Source organism: Plectropomus leopardus, chromosome 18 (genome assembly GCF_008729295.1).
Source record: "Plectropomus leopardus isolate mb chromosome 18, YSFRI_Pleo_2.0, whole genome shotgun sequence".
In the NCBI taxonomy this organism is placed as follows: Eukaryota; Metazoa; Chordata; class Actinopteri; order Perciformes; family Serranidae; genus Plectropomus; species Plectropomus leopardus.
Window position 1 is genome coordinate 13,369,141 of NC_056480.1, and position 17,970 is coordinate 13,387,110.

Below are 17,970 nucleotides of genomic sequence, written 5' to 3' on the forward strand. Positions count from 1 at the left end.
TTCCCCTCTTCCTGCCTACACAGGGAGATCAAAGGTCATACAGGCAACATCACTAAAGAGCACGAGTTGAGCAACAGTCATCCTTCAGAATATTCAATATAATAATAAGTCTCTTTATTTTGGGAAATGGTATGACAGTGGTATTGTATTGGTTAGACAACTTGTTAATACTGAGGGAGAGATTCAGGCGTATAATGAATTCCTATCCAAATTCAGCAATCCATTTTTGCTGGTTTGCCAAGGGGGTGATGCAGCTTCTGAGAGGTAATCAAAGATTTAACCATCAGCTCATCTAATAAAAGTATATTCATCAGAGAAGTTGATGTTACCACAATAAATATTCAAAAATAACCCAAAAAAAACCAAATAAGAACTTCGTACAAGTTTGGTTAGTTAAGGAAACATTTTAATAATAAAGTTAAAGAGGTTTTCTTTAAACTATCAATCAAATATATCCAGCAAAAAGACACTGAGTGAGATTTAGGCTTTATATTGAATATTCTCACTTTAATTCTTGTGAATTAGAAGAACAAACAATCTGTCATTTGTTTTATAACTGTATGTATACCAGAATATTTTGAGTGGATGTTCAAATTTGTATAAAATGGAAAACTGGACAAATAATTCAATAGCAGGATAAAGACATTTTTATGTATATCAAAAGCTAGGAGGTAGAAATATAAAATGCATCATTTTTTGTGCAATTACTCTGACTTGTGGGAAAATTCCACATCCACACGAGGAGATGGGTGAAATCTTAATTTTGTTTTTCTTTTATCTTTTTCTTTATGCATGTACCCCTGGCATGTTCACTTTGTTGTATATATGTAAAAAAAAAAAAAAAAAAAAAAAAAAGTCGTCCTACATATTCTTTCAGCACTGTAATGTTCCATATATGCATACCATATTTTCAATCATCACAAAACAGAAATCACCAGGCTAAGAAGGTGAATAATTGTTTTTGTTGGACTACAATATAAATCTGTTATTGATGGATAGTGAGACAGAGAAAGCAATGCTGCCCTTAAAAGGAAAAAGTTAATTTTATCGTTGTGTTGTTCTGCTGATGCTCGTATCAGGAATGTTTTCACAGAACTATCTGTGTTTTTGTACTTGAAGCTCTTTAGTGATAAAATTAACAAAATTGGCAAATAGCAGCAAGACTAACATGGATCTCTATACAAACGCATCAACGAGGGCTGCTCATACACTCGTCAGCCACTGTGGCAACACTAACTTGCACATTATGCTAATACAATCACAGCTTCACCCAAGTTGATCGCAAATGCCTGTTTGCATGTGATAGACCCTATTCTTCAATCACTGCTAAACTAATCCAGGCTAACGCGCTGTTATCAGCTATAAATTATTGTTTGTTCTAGCTAAATGGGTTGTCTAAACGGAGATTAGGATTGATTGGTTAATCTCAGGAAAAACAGTGCATTCCTTGTTTGAAATGAAATCAACATGAGAGTACACATGAATGTCTTCGGCACAAATTAATGACTAAGTGCAGCACTTAACGTAAGGTTAATGAGCTGGGTGGCCTCCCAGGATCCACTGGGGTTAAAGATTAATGGACACAAGTGTCCATTTTTTCACATTGCTACTGGTATTACTGTTGTTTAGCAATTAGTTATTGTTAGCGAATGCAGTTGTACATTGTGGAGTTTCAGCAATGATTTTTCAGTAGACAATTTTAGTTTGTAGTTCACCTTCACAAATGAACTTATTCCAAATACATTCAATGGTTTCAATCCACTTAAATATACTCTCTAGCACAAATCGTACATTTCAATGTTCAAATGTTGAATGGCCATTGTAGTTAAAGATAGTTAAAGATATACAAAGCAGTATTTTCCTAAAAAACAACCTGCCGTCTGCCTGTATTTTTTCATTCTCTTTTTATTTTCTGTGTTCAGACGTATGGGTGTGTATCCCAGCATTGCTTAGGTGACGTCATATTTCATAAAACCATGGCGACCTTTTGTCAGAAGATAAGCAGCAGGCATCCAAGAGACACACTGCTGAAAGACACTAATATAGTGAGGCGAAACACTAAAAGGTATGGCTCTTGGTTCCTCCAGTCAACATGTCCAAGTATACTTGTATACTGAACCCCAAATTGCCCCTGATGACTTGTATAATAGCCTATAAATGTGGTGGTGAATATGCAAGTCCATTTACTATAAACCAGAGTGAATCTGGGTTTAGCTTTTACTTTTACGGGCGAGTGTGTTTACAAACAGCAACCTACAATCTTTCATAGTATGTCATGTTTTATGGTTCCATTGGCCTTTTAACCTTTTAACAAAGGTTTAAGGTTGTTTTTAAAGAGCACTGACTGCTTTACATTTATCATATACAGGAAAATGAATCTTTATAGTGAAAATTAAATTGTGATAATGGCCCTCACAGATTGTGACGGTTCTCAGTACCTGATGAATTCTCATCTAAAATCATTATACCATCATCATTATACCTATAACAATATAGACATTTGGTTTACCCTATTTTGATCAATCCTTTTGGAGGTTTGGGCTTCAGGATTTTCTGCTTACAGACGGACTGAAAAATCCAGATTTTTTAATAGGTTTTGGTCTTTTTCTCATCGTTGCATGTCATACCAGAGGGAGAACACAAAAATTTCAACAAATAAAAATCCTAATGGGAATGAGTTGTCCGTTTCCCTATTTATCATTGCTTTGTCTACTGCGTTCCCTCGAAAATCATTTCCTTCTTGAAGCTGAACAAGCGGAGTCATTACTTCCTTCCTTTAACTTTGATGTTACATTCTGTCCTTGGCAGCAGTGCTGTTTCATAATCGACTGAAATCAGGTATTTGTTCAAAAGTAAATGTGAAACCATGCTGCCTAAACAAATGTGATAAAACTGAAACTTTTGATTTATTACTTTGTTTGAAGAAACCAGAGGCAGGAGCTGGTGATATCATAAATTCGCTGATACGGTTCTTGAGGGAAGATGCAAGCATTAACTCAAATGTGCACTTTCAGCAAACAGACAAATTTCCTTTATTCATTATAGTTTTCACACAAAATTAAAACTTGGTGTGCAAACCATCCATACTTTCTAAAATGAAAGTATTGTGTACATTTTCTAGACAATAGGACGAAGCAGCCTAAACTTCCTGAGAGACCTCCCACACCGTTGCCTCACGTTGTCACATACCATCAAAGGTTACATGAGATAAAAAGAACTACAACAAAGACATCTCTCTCGTCTCTTCCTCCGCTTTTATGTTCACAATCAAAAAGTCCTCTCTCTACATACAGAAATGATTAAAGGAGAAACACTTTTTGACAGATTTGGAACATGAAGATTGTTTGTCTTGCATCATCTGTGTTTGATTTAACAGCTAAGACATGAGAACATGTGTCATATACCACAACTAAATATAAATAAAACAAGAAAACACCCAATCATGTCATCAGTTCAAAGCTTGAGTCCGTATTTCAAGTGTTGTAATCACAGTTGTTGAGCAATGCATGAACAGGCACAAGGTCAAAAAATCACATCCAGCACATATAAGCTATTTTGACTCCATAAAAGACCAAATATATGGTTTTTTTTTAATTAGCCACTAGCTTTTAAAAAGTATTGGATATTTACACATGCAAGGTGATGCAGGAGTGAGGATGCGTGGCTGAAGTGAATGGGAAGTATTCGTGTTTTTGTCCGTCATCGTCCTGTCGAGAAAGGGTAAACGCAAATCTCTCACACCAATGGGGGGTTAGCTCTTTTCAGATCGGTTCCTGTTCAGAGCCGCTCTAGGTGTGAACTCCAGTTTCTCTTTGAGGCTAAGCACCTGGGTGCTGTCCATACCCTCTTGTTCCTGCAGCTTCCTCTCCTCCCTCAGTTCCAGGATGCCCTTCTCCTCCCGAGGTTTAGGGGTCCCCCTGATAAACCACTCCAGGTGGTAGCCCACTGCACCCACCACAAAGGCCACGGGGAAGGTGACGTAAGGAGCATAGGTCCGTACCGCTGTCCAAACTACAGGCCACATGACTGCAGTCCGCTTTGGCTGCCGGGAGCTCCACAGGGGGAAAAAAAAAGTTTTTTAGCTCACAGTAACGGTTGATTGCAATGTTATACAACAGTAAGAGGCAAAAGTGGAAAACTGTTTGCACATAACAAAGCTTTCATTTTATACTAACAACATGTTAGAGACGGTACTTTATTTATAAAAGAAGGGTGGTGGCTGGGGTGCCACGACATTTTTTTCATATCATGACCCTCCCCGGAGCTACAGATATTTTTTCTTGAGCCTCCCTGAGTGACTGAGATAAAATACATGGCCCTCCCTTCACCAAAAATAACCATACTTCACAAATTCCTATGATAAATGGTGCGACTTTGGAGATTTTTAGAGAAAACATGCCTTTGAAACCTACTTTAGGTTTTGGGGTTTAGAGGATGATTTAAAATAAATACATAACACAACTACTCAAATGTCCCTCTGTTAACAGAAGAATTCAATAACAGAATTCAATAACAGAACACTACCCATATAAAAGTACTTATGTCTTAAAAATAACACTTTATGTTGCATCAGGTTTCAAAACACAGGAGAAAGAAATTGCAAAGAAAGTGTTTTTCACATTTTGAAATCATAATTTCAAATCTAATGAGGTAAAATTTGGCTTTATTGGTCATAAAATGAATTCAAAGGGCCTTTCTTTATATAGCGTTGATAGCAAAGATGTCAGAAATTGACTGTAACCACACATACATACATTATGTAATGTGTTGTATTGGGTTTAGGCCAGCCAAAGGGAGTCTAGCAGATCCCAGACATAAAGGCCTATCTGTCCTTCTCATGCCCTCTTCACCTTTTCTTTTCGCTAACCAACAACAGCAGAGAGTACATAGCTTACAAAATTAATGGCGGACTCAATGGAAAGGCCCACAGCAAAACAATGCAAACGTTTTAAGTCCGAATGCAGATAACTAAAGAGATGTCAACAGCTAAAACACACACTATATTAGCATTGCAGCATAACGTTAACGTTACTGTCAACTTTAATATGACTAGCAACGCTAAACGCTACGTTCTTTCAAGGAAAATAAAGCTGTGGTTTTACATTTATAAGTTAAAAATACATGTCAATATGCGTTTGTTTACATGTTGCTTCTAGCCGAAATGAGAAGCGATTCGCCTCGATTTGAAAAGTGCATTTATTTAAGTCCTACACTATAGAGCTCACTGTATACATCGGAAATAAACATTAAATGGTAAAATTTGCTATGGACTTTGGCATAGCGTCGGCTAACCGGTAACATAACAAGTCAATAACGAGGCACGGGGGTTTTTAATGAACTCACAAAGCGTCCCGAAATATTAAAAAAAATGTTTCATAACTATTAAATCGTGACTGAAGCATGGTATTTAATTGTGTAACAAATGTTATTGCGTAAAAGTCATGACTCGAAACTGCTTGTAACCGGCTACCATAAGGTAACTTTATAATAAGAAGCGTTTCAACCGACTAGTGACACTCTAAAACTAAACCTGCACGTGCTACGTCTGCTACAAAAGAGTCCGTGTGGTGTTTATCTCTGTAATATTTCAATTATGACACTAATTTCATTCATTAGTCTTCACTCACCTTTACCGTTAGCACGTTGGTGCAGCAGTGTAATAACGCAATATCTGTGCGACGGCGTGCAAGCTTCCTGGTTAAACTTGATTGGCTGATGAGCTTTGCTTGGAGGTTTACCTGCATTTCTCGAGGTTTTAGCATCGCCCAGTGGTTAAAATAATGCACTACTTCAAGATCAGGGATGCCAAAACATGCATCTACATTTTTTCCTGTTTGTTTTAGGAAACGTAAAGAAGATTAACCCTTTGAAACCTGGATTGACATCACTTTCACATGGCTTTTCATATGTATACACGTAAACCTTTGAAACCCGAGCAAATTGGTTTAATTTCTCTCAAAAACATGGAGAAAAAAAAAACAATGAGCAAGAAATGAAAAAGAAAATTGCAAGAAATTAGTAGATTTAAATTTCTTTTTTAAAAAGGGCAAATTTCTTGTATTTTTTAATAATTTCTGGGTCATTTATTCTGAAATTGCTTGTTGCCTTCTTTCCATGTTTTTAAAAAGAAATTAAACCAATTTACCTGGGTTTCAAACAGTTAACATGCTACTACAACTGGTTCTGGTTGATACGAATAAATAATTAATATTTAAAAATAAATACTATAGAGGCAGTAAAAAATAAACCTAAGTAGAGTAGACTAAATTTTATTTAAGATAATTAAAATCTGGACTCACTGCAACAGAAAATGAGATTGAGGTCAGACTCAGTCTGGTTACATACAAAAATTATAATTTCCTTATGTATCTGTTCAAAAATAGCTTACATTTCTTACCTGAGCGCTGGAGTCGGCATGTTGTCCTGGTGAAGCAGACTCCATCACAAGGTGATATTACGTTGCGCTCACAGTGTATGTGGAGGTGGAGTGTGAAAAAAAGATGTCAAAAATTAAAAAAAATGTTAAAATATGCATGAAAGTGAAAAATTAAGATAAATAATTAATTCAAAAGAATTCCAGAACTGAATAAAAATTATATTTAACTGAAAAAAGCCTTTTCCTACACTTATTTTTAGTTTGAATACATTTTCATATTTTTCAAAATTAAAACCCAAAACTTAACTTTTCAGTGTCAAATTTTAGTTTTTCAACTTCAGTTTCTTTGTTTAAATTATAAAAACATTTGGCCCTGATTTAGCTCCATAAAATAACAATTTCTACACGAGAATAAGTTATATATTATTCAAATATATTCTCCTCCACTCTCCCTCACTCCAAAGACAAGGTTCATTGGTGACTCTAAATTGCCCGTAGGTCTGAATGTGAGCATGAATGGTTGTCTGTCAGCCCCGTGATAGTCTGGCAACCTGTCCAGGGTGCACATTGCTCTGGCCAAGTGTCAACTGGGATAGGCTCCAGCCTCCTCCACCCTTTTGGTTAATCCTTTGAGCAAATTAGCTTGAATTCTTTCAAAAACTTGAAGAGGACAGTGAGCAACCCAAGAAGAAATGACCCAAAATACAAAGAAATTTACCTGAAAATCTATAGAAAAATGGAAAGTAAAAAAAATAAAATAAAAATTATACAAATAAGAAGAAGAAGAAGAAGAAAAGTCCCACAAACCACAAGAAATCAGTAGATTTTGAAAAGCCAGGATAAAATGCTCACTAAAGCATATATACTATTCATAAATATAGTTTGTTGACATTTCTTGTGATTTGTGGGACTTTTCTTACCTGGTTGCTCAATTTCTTTTTCCCTTGAAGGATTAACTACTGTGTTTCAAATGTTGAAATACTTCTGAATGCAACACAAGACCCAGGTTTCAAAAGGTTTATGGATGAATGAACATCGAAGCATGTGCTTTGTGACTGTACAGTCAAAGGGTGCTCTTGAATACATGCATGTTTATCCCCTCTATGACTTCTCGAAGCCTTAAAAAAATACCATCTCTTTCTGTGTTCAAACATCAGTGGCATTCCTGCATAAAATCCTCATGAAAGGCTGTCAGATCTGTCACTAGTACTGTGTCATACACCGACAGGGCGTGAGCTACCTCTCTTGGATGACAAACCTCTTTCTTTTAGTTGTGAAAGCGCCGTTTGGCATATAAAGACAGATACACTTTCAGAGGCTTGGTAAACTGTATGAAGACAAAAACAGTTTCAGAAGTTTTTGCTTTTGTTTACTTTAACTGCTTATGAGGGATGCAAAGAAATTGTGTACATTTCAGCCACCCAGCAGGAAACCATAAATTGCAGTGTTGACTATCGGGGGAAGAAAATATGCTACTGTAGTTTCTGGGTACTGAATCGTTAAGCGTTCTTTGCAAGGCTCCATATGATTGATGACACTGATATTTCAGCTCCCAGGCCCAAAAGTTTTCCACAAAACTATACCATGCAGAGCGCCGGGCTGATCTATAGCGTCTGGAATGCAGCCTGTCATGAAGCGATGACCAGCTCTGACTCATTGGTCATTTGTGCAGAGGGTTAAAAAAAAAAAAGAGCTCTATCTATATTTTCATGTTACTTCAAATGACTGTTTCAATTATTGTGATTGAGGATTCTGCGTGGGTGATTCTGCTTCATGCTTCAAAATGATTCTTTTAAGCAGTTCCTCCCTCTATGCTGTCCATCTTTTAGTTGCCAGAACTGGCATTTGATCAGTCCTGTCAGATAAAGTGAAATGTGCTCATCCCCCCTGCGGGAAAACAACATTACTAGTGCCAGTTCTGTTTTACCAACGACCTCAGCAGTGCCAGGATTATTTCATCAGCTCCTGTTCATTAGTAAATGAGATTTAGAGCTGCACTAGCCAAGAGTTTTATATGAAAAAAACAACCATCTTATCAATCTCAATCACAAACTGGGGCTGACAGAGTGGAGCGTTACATCCTCACTAACTGGAGCCCTGCAGGCCTGCTCTGTTTGCCCGAGTTAATTACAGATGTCAGGCATGGTCAGTGGTGAGAAATTTCCTCATTACACAGGAAATGACAATCAGGACTTTGGTTAAATCACTACTGAATCACATGAGCCAGGGAAAGGGCTGCTGAAGTGCTCTCCATGGGCTGAAACCTACAAGCATGGTGCACTTTTGGCCAAACTCTTCAGTGCCCAAACTTGAAAGCGGTCCAGACACGAAGACATAGACTGCATCTATGTTCAGGATTATTGTCAGACAGCAGGGAGAATGTGACACAAAGTGTGCTAAACCCTTTGAAACCTGGGAAAAGTGGCTTGTTTTCTTTCAAAAATATGGAAAAATACAATGAGCAACATCAGAAGAAATGACCCAGAAATAAGTTTGTTTTTTTCCATAAAGAAAGTACTAGAAAAATACTTAGAAAAAAAGAAAAAAATACAAAAAACAAAACAAAACACAGAGATGACCTGAAAAAAACACACTAAAAAAGTAGTTCTGTAAAATAATTTTAAATATATAATTATAATAATTATAAAATTATAAAGTTTTTGGAAATTTTTAAATCCAAATTCCAAATCTATTGCTTTATTATAATTTGTGGCACAGTTCTTGTCCAAAAATCACTCATTGCCTTTTTTACCCCATGTTTTCAAAAGGAAGCTAAACAGTTTTCTCAGATTTCAAAGGTTGAAATACTTGTGAAAGGTGTGTGAATGCAGCACAAGAAAAGGGATGTTGCTCCAGGTTTCAAAGAGTTAAGGAGCTGGGACAGCTAAGTCTAGCCTCAGATTAAGACAGAGGGCAAGTGTTAAGGAGCAGTGGGATGGGAGATATGACCAAAAAAGATGCACAGGAGAATATGATGGATTGCCTCTGGTTTGGAAAGAGACGAGGAGGAGCAGGAGGACTCCTGACACAGACTGCCATCAAGCAGAGCAACAGATGGGGAGGGAAAGAAGCACCAGATGTGAAAGGGGAAGACAGAGGCTCTTTTGCTCTTTTGTGCACAGCCAATCTGCTCAACATGGAAGAAATCAGTAACCAATCTGGGGCATTTTGAGGTCAAAGGTCATGAGCAGGGTTTGGATATCAACTAGTTGCTGCTGTTAAAGAAAAAATACAACCCACTATAATGACAACTGCACTGAGACAAAATACCAATTCTGAAGAGATTTCACTCTGTGTAAGTTCTCAGTTACTGTTCTTTTGCCGTTTTCAATCAAGACATCAAAACATCAAAATGTGATAGAAAAGCATTTATTTGTTCTTGGCATGAAGAATCATTTTGGCATTTTTTTCTGATTTTCAGATCATTAACCTCAGTGTATTATCTCCTCAAGTAGTGGTCCTGCAATCACTTTAGATCCCATTTTTTTGAGGACAAAGTGGCAAACATAATAGGGAACATGTTTATTGCTTTTGGGTCACTTTATTCTTTGGTCACATATTTTTATTTATGTTTGAAACTGGCTCACATGGGTGCAATTTATCAAAAAATAAATTCATTTTATTCTTAACACCCAACTATGTTAGCTTAAATTTGTATTTGTCTGCTTGTATTACTTGTTGTTACGATGTTTTATGTTTGCTTTAATTCGTCCATTCTGTGAGAGCCGGCCTCTGCCTGCAAGAGAGTCCATCAGCTGCAATTTGGAGTACTTGCACTCAACCATGTTATATTCATGTTCTGCTACACAATGCAATTCAGGGGGAAATATCCTATTTTCAGCCCACTACATGTATCTGGCAGATTCATTTGACTTAAAAACAGTGACACCCAACTATGTGTGGGAGTAGCATTATTATGATATTATAAAATGTGGCCCCATTTTGTTTAATTGCACATACTATAATATAATGGAATATTAAATACAATGTGCAACTATTGCATGGAAATACCCTCAGCCCAAATACCCTCAATGCTGAATAATATTGATATGCATACATTTAAAAGCTTCAATGGAAAATAGTTTTAATGGCATATTAATTTGTTAACGGGTAACTTTGGTATTTTCCAACCTGGACCCTATTTTCCCATGTTTTTGTGTCTGGGTGACTAATGCGAACAACAGTTTTTGAAATGGGGCCAGTACTGAGTAAGAGGCATGAAAAAGTCTGCGATGTAACCACTGGAGACAATTGTGCACCATCAATTTACTTACAACAAAAGTGCTTGTTTTTCCACTGACAGGCTCAGATTATTAAATAAAAAGTCTCACAACATAACAGAAAGAATCCTACAGAGACAGAGCTTTTTGTCAAACAGTGAGATCCTTTTTCCCTAACCGGAAACAGACCCAAAATTGCCATTGCCAAACCAACCAGAATCCATTTAATGAAAAAGTATGTCTATCTTTGCAAAACATGCTTCATTCAAAGTTGACAGAAAAAAAATAAAAATCACAAAAGCCGTCCTGGTCTATCTCAGAAAGGTCTATAACAGAAAGGTCTATCTCTGTAGAGATCGTTTGCATTGTCTTTTTGACACTTAATAATAATCTGAGCCTGTCAGTGGCAAAAAGAGGATGTAAATTGATGGTACACAAATGCCCCAAGTGGTTATATTGCAGCCTGTGTCACTGCTTCCAGCTCCAGCACTCCTGATGTTCCCATTGGTCACATGAGACATGTTCAGTCCTCCGTGTGGGAGTGTCAGAGTGTGCCCGTCAGCCCTGCTCTCATTGGTCCAATCTGGTTGTCTCAGCCTGAAAGTGGATTGTCTCTCAATCAAGTGGATCACAATCACCTGGGAGATGAATGTGCTTGTCTTTATATTGCTTGCTCTGCTTTGTGATAATGATTTGAAAATGCCTTACGAAGATCTCTGTTACATCAAAATGCTGCGCAATTAAAAGTTACTAGGAGCATTTCATACAGTGTGCCGATCTTTTGTTTGATTCTTGCCTTGATTTTTTTTTTTGATCCAGCACCTGTAAAAGCCCTCTGGATCTGAGTGCCTTCCACCTTGCTTGCTCCCATTAGTCACACACAAGAAACATGAAAAATGTCCTGGTTGAAAAATACGGAAGTTACCCTTTAATGCTGCATGTGAGCAAATTCACAGGACAATCATTGTCAGTCAGTTGAATGCAGAGACTTTCTGGTGTATTTTTTTTCATTCTTTAACTAATTATCTGTCACCTTCTCTAAAAAAGACTGATAAAGACATGACAGATATGTGGTAAGTGGGGTTTTTCGGGGCATGTGTAATCGAGTCTACTCTCTTGTATCTCAGGTAAACTATTCAAAGTTTTAATCAAATACTGGTACACGTAAACAAGAAACTTTGCCACTAAGGCATATGTGGTAAAATTATGACATCGGTCGCCTTCTAAATGATCGCTTTCACAATGACGTGCTGAACTGACCCCCTGGTGAAAGTCAAGCCATCTAGTAAAGGCTTCAGCTGCCTTTATAATAACCACTGATTTATTTCAAGTACATGGTCTAAAGCATTATCTATTTACAGCAACAAGCCATGGAATAATTTGATCTGGCTGATATACTGTACATACACTGACAGGCAGGGGCACTTCTGGTAAAGCACTGAGCAAAACTATGACCTGAACATGGAATGATACTGTGAATTCACAGCACAGAGGGAGTGGCCAAAGCAATGAGGCTCACATGAGCCTGGTGACGGCCCCGGAGAGGAAATCCTCATAGTTGAGTCGGATGTTGCCCGTCATGGTCGTGTCCCTCTCTCTGAAGACTTGCGTCATGCTCTGGAGCTGGGTGCACACCTGGATGAAGCGGTCCAGCTGGATGCCGGGTCGTGCGCCTCGCAGGGCGAAGCGTTGAACCAAGTGCTCAGAAAACTGGGGACTCAGGTTGTAACCCATCTGAGCAAGTGCTGGGAAAAGAACACAGGAGTTCATTTTTGTTTCTCTGCTGAGAATCTTGGGTTTTATTTCCGTATTAAGATTCAGTGTGAAGGATTTAGGGAATATATTGGCAGAAATGAACTATATGAAATATAGTAAGTTTGTTTTATTTAGTATTTAATCACCTGAAAATAAGAATTGTTGTGTTTTCGTTATTTTAAAATGAGACGTTTATATCTACATGAGGAGCGGGTCTGTGGAGATCGCCATATTTCTACAGTAGCCCAGAAGTGATAACCCAAACACTGATTCTAGATAGTGCCATTCACGTTTTTGCATTGGCCACTGTGGTAAGCAGCCACTCCGCAATAAGCAGCATCAGAAAAACACTGAATTTTTAAACTTGAAACTGCTTTATTTAGTGGTTTTACTTAAAATTACAGGGTTTGTTTGTTTTGGAAAGGAAGAGACCTCTGCAGGTAATTCAGCTCCTGTTTAAAACTTCCTGAACTTCTGGATCTTAAGTTGTCAGAGAAAAAAAGTGTGCACACATTAGCTGGCAAAGCGGCCTTTCTGCAATGAGCCAAATAGTGCTCTGCTCCTTTAATTTGCTGTCATGACACTGAAATCATCTTTTGCTCCAGTCATGGTTTTTTCCTTTTTTTGTTTTTTACAAAATGATCCCAAATGCTACTTAATTGTAGCATCACACACACAAACATGTATACCTTGGTGTAGCTCCGTGCCACTGATATTGCCTGAGCGGTCTCTGTCGTACTGCTGAAAGAGCACTCTCCATCGCTGTATGAAGTCCCACAGCGCTGAAAAGCCAAACAGGTCGATTCGACCCGACCGCGTCTTGTCAAACATGTCTAACAGGAAACACAAAGCACAACACTGACTTATAGCTCCACCTTCTTTCCAAACACAACACAAACATGAAGTGCATTTTCAGCATTGGATCTCCTTGTGTAGCTCACAGGAGTCACACATATATCATTATGGTAATGGAACACATTAGTCACTGCCTGGCGAACACAACTGGAATGTTTGGATACTTGTGCAACTAACAGGTACCAAGACGAACATGACTCAGTCGTTTTTTTTTTACATAGTTAAACATTTTGTCATTTTGCCTCAAGAAACACTTTCAAAAAGCAATTTATAAACATAGAGCTGCCTCACACTCGCACTGCTGAGCATTTGGCTACAACTGTATGACTTACTGATCATCATGAGGCAGGTCTCGTCATTAAAAGCAGTATAGTTGGAGTTGACAAGTGCCTGCTTCAGCTCCTTTAGGTTGATAAAGCCACTGCGGTCTGTGTCCACACTGTGGAACCACTGGTACGCCTCTGGGTTAACACCAGGAGGGATGCTACCTGCAGAGAGGGAAAATAGGAGTCGTAATAGGATGTTGAAAGAAAGGAGGGCTAAGACTGACTCCAAATATGCCCAAGATTGATTTCTTTGCATGTGCTTGTTTCTCTCACCTCCTCTTCTTCAATCTGCCTGAGCCTAATAGCTTGATTTATTCTCTTTATTATTTCCCATCATTACATTTTTTTTTTTTTACCAGTTATTATTTCACTGACGCTCTCAGGCTTTGATGAGTAATGGATGTGAAAAAAGAAATTGAAGAAGAGCCAAGAAAAAGATTCTTGGAAATGAAGCAACTGACTCGTTCCGATGCAAAACAATTACTTATTTATCAAGAGATGAAGAAACACACTTTTACTGTCTGACAGTCGAAACTGTGCTGACTCTGTTAAGCAGAAACTTGAGCATAAAAAGAATACATCTCGGCTTGACTCAATCTTTTAGCCTTGCTGTTATGAAGGCACTGATTTGGAAAACAGCTCGGTATATAATGACTGTAATATAGTATATACTTTACACAGAAGTGATATGCAGAAATATAATTCGGACAACTAAGTACGTTTTATATGCAGTTAGTAGATACAGTATTTACATGTGACTTGCACTGTGCTGACAAGAGATATATACAAAACAACAAGAACATTTCATTCAGTTTGACTGGTTTGGGACAGCTAAATAACATTTGATTATTCCCACACATTCACCTATTTGTGGCAGCCCACCATGGTTAAAACATCTGCCACCACATACTGATTTTATAGTTTTGGAGTTGAACTGTTCATTAGGAGTGCTACTGGAATATATATCCTGTTTGGTTATTCAATGCACAATGCTCTCAGAGTGCAGAGCACACTCTGGGCACAGACGGAGCAGCAGAACGCCAAGTGCAGTGAAAGTGAAACTCGTTCATCGAGGTGGGTCTAAAAGTTTGCTTTCACACATCTCTACATCAGCTGCTGCTCTCGTTCATTTATCTGATCAGCTCTGACCGGATCGACGGACTAATTACTCACCCTGTGACTCAAACTCTTTAAACTCCTTACAGCTGTGAAACCAGTTTCTATTCTGTTAAAAAAATACCTCCCCAACCTGAGTTACACATGCTCAGTGTTTCATAGGGCACAGGTTGTGACCACAAGCGTAGTTGCAGGGACAAGGGTTGAGGGAAAGTGATCTAAGCTAGAGGAAATAAGTGTGAAAACATGGTGGAAGAGAAAAGCTGAGTTAGAAAATAAGGTGTGAGATGAGGGGAAGAGTGGAGGGAGGGTTGATCGTCAGAGAAATGAAAGGGAAGAGAGGTACAGGTGACACCTCAAGCCAAACCCTGATGGAGTCTGTCCCTGCGAGAAGTGATATCAACATAGGATTTCAGGTTCTGACTTTGACTGAGCTGCTATAGGAAGTAGTGTAATCACACACACATATACACACACAGCACGCTCTTTACCCATCTGTCTCTTACGCTGTTTAGCCCTCACTCAGTATTACCGGAGTCATCACTCCAGCCGTGTAATCCTGCTGAGGGGCACAAACTGAACCCTGTCTCTACATGACTGTCTGGGAACGCAAGTCATTTTCTATCCGTCATCCCGCCAGAGAGTGAGGGGGAGAGAAAATGAGAAGGTGGCAATGAAGAAGGGAGAATGAGAGCCCATCTGCAGTCTGCTCATGTGCAGAATATGCCTGTTCAAATCTCACAGGCAAAGATGCCGCAGAAGCAAGCTCCAGCTGTTAATTACCTGCAGGAGCATGGTGTCCATAATGTCCTCCTTGAGGTTGTCCCCCGTAACCCCCATAATACCCACCGGGGGCACCTCCTGGTCCATGCCCATACTGCCCGCCTTGACCAGGGGCTCCATAAGCACCATGAGGAACTCCTGGTTGATGCGATGGACCTCCGTATGGAGCTGACGGGGTAGGCCCATAGGGACCACTGCCTCCCCCGTATGGAGCACGTGGAGGTGGGTTCCCTCCTCCTGGATAGCCCTACAGTGATAGACAAGACAAGTTCAACAACACTGTATGAGTACAAAGCATAAAATGAATTGGTGTGGCAAGATGGATCCTTGTACAACCTCTCTCTTAAGATGAATTAAGCACCTGAGAAATTACTCAAGTACTATACCTAAAGGAATACCTCACCAACAAAATGACAATTTTAAAATAAATTAGTCAGGCCGCGTTACCTTGAATTCCTGCCGTTTTTTCTTGCATGCCTCATAAGAAAACAGTGAACATATTGATTTGTTGATTGATCGGGGGACCCCCTTAAACAGCAGCCAACAGCAAAACTATATCAAAACATATGTTTACAAACGCTCACACAACTTATGCAGTCTAATCCAAGTCTCATTTATCTAGTCGTATGCTCAGTATTTCATGAACTCATCCATTCATTAAAACATCACAATACAAAAGTGTACTGAAAGTGACTCTTATCTATACGCTCTACAAAGCCAGACTCCAATACTTTTATAATAGCTTGATTTACAAATGGTCATTTTGTGAGAGAAATATGCCTTTAAACACAGTTTTGAGGTAACAATAGGCCTTTTCACAAGAGCTGCACCCAAAGAAAGTACTGGAAGACACCATTAGCTTAAATTTGTATTTGTCTGCTTGTATTACTTGTTGTTACGATGTTTTATGTTTGCTTTAATTCGTCCATTCTGTGCGAGCCGGCCTCTGCCTGCAAGAGAGTCCATCAGCTACAATTTGGAGTACTTGCACTCAACCATGTTATATTCACGTTCTGCTACACAATGCAGTTCAGGGGGAAATATCCTATTTTCAGCCCACTACATGTATCTGGCAGATACAATTTGACTTAAAAACATTTTATTAGTTTAAAGTAAAATACAGGACCATGTACACAGGGTATGAAGAAAGCTAAATTAGCTCAATTCAACATGTCAATGTTTCTAACAGATCAATGCATGATAATCCAACTATAACATAAAAGCTTCACATAAGACTCTAGATGAGGCCATTTCCCATAGTTTGAACTTTCATATTTTGCTGATAATATTCAGTTTACTGTAAAATTTTGAATGCGGGACTAATATATTTACAATGAAACATTGTTAATTTCACTTAGAGGGAACTTACTCCTACTTCCACCACTCAAAGTACTCCTTATAGTGATATTTTGCTCAGAAAAAGTACTAAAACAATGCACAAGAAATGATCAAGACTGTTCTGCTCAATTAAAAACGTGGATATTATAGCAGCCACACATTGTTCAACTATAACTACATTAATCTTAACGTAGTTCCACTTCATATTTCGTTAGTAAAACACACAACAACATAGACTATTGACAGTTATTATCAAGTATCAGCAGTTAACGTTGTTTACTGCTCTCCATAGCAAACAGATGATTGGCTAACGTTACTTGTGCTATTGTGTCATAAACCATTAGTTACGTTATATTACGGCAATACGACAGATAGTACAGTTATTTAGCTGTATTAACATGTTATTGCAATTAACACAGACAAAACAAAATGCAGTATTTCGGTACCTGTCCGTAGTGAAAACTCATGTTTGACAGACTTTTACTTCCTACAACAAGGCAGCAGCGGTGTAGGCGGATACAGCACCGTCAGGCTGCTCAGGGTAGCTATTGGTGCATTTCCGGGTCCGTCACAGCCGCACCCGCGTGTGTTGCTTCTGATTGGACGGCAGAGTGAACAAGCGATGACGTCAGAACAAGTCAGTATGAATCACTCTCATGAAAACAACCCAATACTTTGTGAGTTAATCACTCGCTGTGTCATTCTCTTATAGATACTGGGTTTACTGGGAGTCCATTTATAATACTTTATTCTATCTGATCCATCAGTACTAAATGAAATATTAACAAAAAATTTAAAATGCACAAAGCACTGTTGTGAGACTCTTATTAATGCTTAATTATTGTATAATTTTACTGTATTTTTCTCTTTCTTTCTTCTTTTATTTATTCATTTTTTTACAAAATGGCTCTTGTCCTATTCCGTGCAGTATATTCACACTCAGGCTGTCCCGTACCTTACACCAAAACTAAATAACAACCAGATTTATTGGCCAAGTATTTGTTCACACACAAGAAATTTGACTCTGGCTTAACCATTCGAAACCTAGAAGGACATCATTTTTCTTGTGCTGCATTCAGACAAGTATTTTAACCTTTGAACCCCAAGCAAAGTGGTTTGAATTCTTTTTTTTTTTTTTTAAAGCAAAGGAAAATGTTCAGAAAACTGTATTTATATTATCAAAATAACATGTTTAAAATTA

General features: G+C 38.2%; 2 protein-coding genes across 2 annotated transcripts; both read right to left on the reverse strand.

Annotated features, from left to right (window-relative positions):
* Positions 1-3,008: 3,008 nt before the first annotated feature.
* Positions 3,009-5,692, reverse strand: smim12 (small integral membrane protein 12). The gene is made up of 2 exons (XM_042506873.1): positions 5,628-5,692; positions 3,009-4,052 (listed from the first exon to the last, which is right to left on the reverse strand). Exon 2 carries the CDS (start codon positions 4,022-4,024, stop codon positions 3,752-3,754), a length of 273 nt encoding a protein of 90 aa, XP_042362807.1. The 5' UTR covers positions 4,025-4,052; positions 5,628-5,692; the 3' UTR covers positions 3,009-3,751.
* A 4,037-nt stretch (positions 5,693-9,729) lies between these two features.
* On the reverse strand, positions 9,730-17,294 carry pef1 (penta-EF-hand domain containing 1). Its single transcript, XM_042505992.1, has 5 exons — positions 17,216-17,294; positions 15,432-15,678; positions 13,539-13,694; positions 13,041-13,184; positions 9,730-12,341 (listed from the first exon to the last, which is right to left on the reverse strand). The coding sequence occupies exons 1-5, from the start codon at positions 17,234-17,236 to the stop codon at positions 12,112-12,114; spliced, it is 798 nt and encodes a 265-aa protein (XP_042361926.1). The 5' UTR covers positions 17,237-17,294; the 3' UTR covers positions 9,730-12,111.
* Between the last annotated feature and the right edge of the window lie 676 nt (positions 17,295-17,970).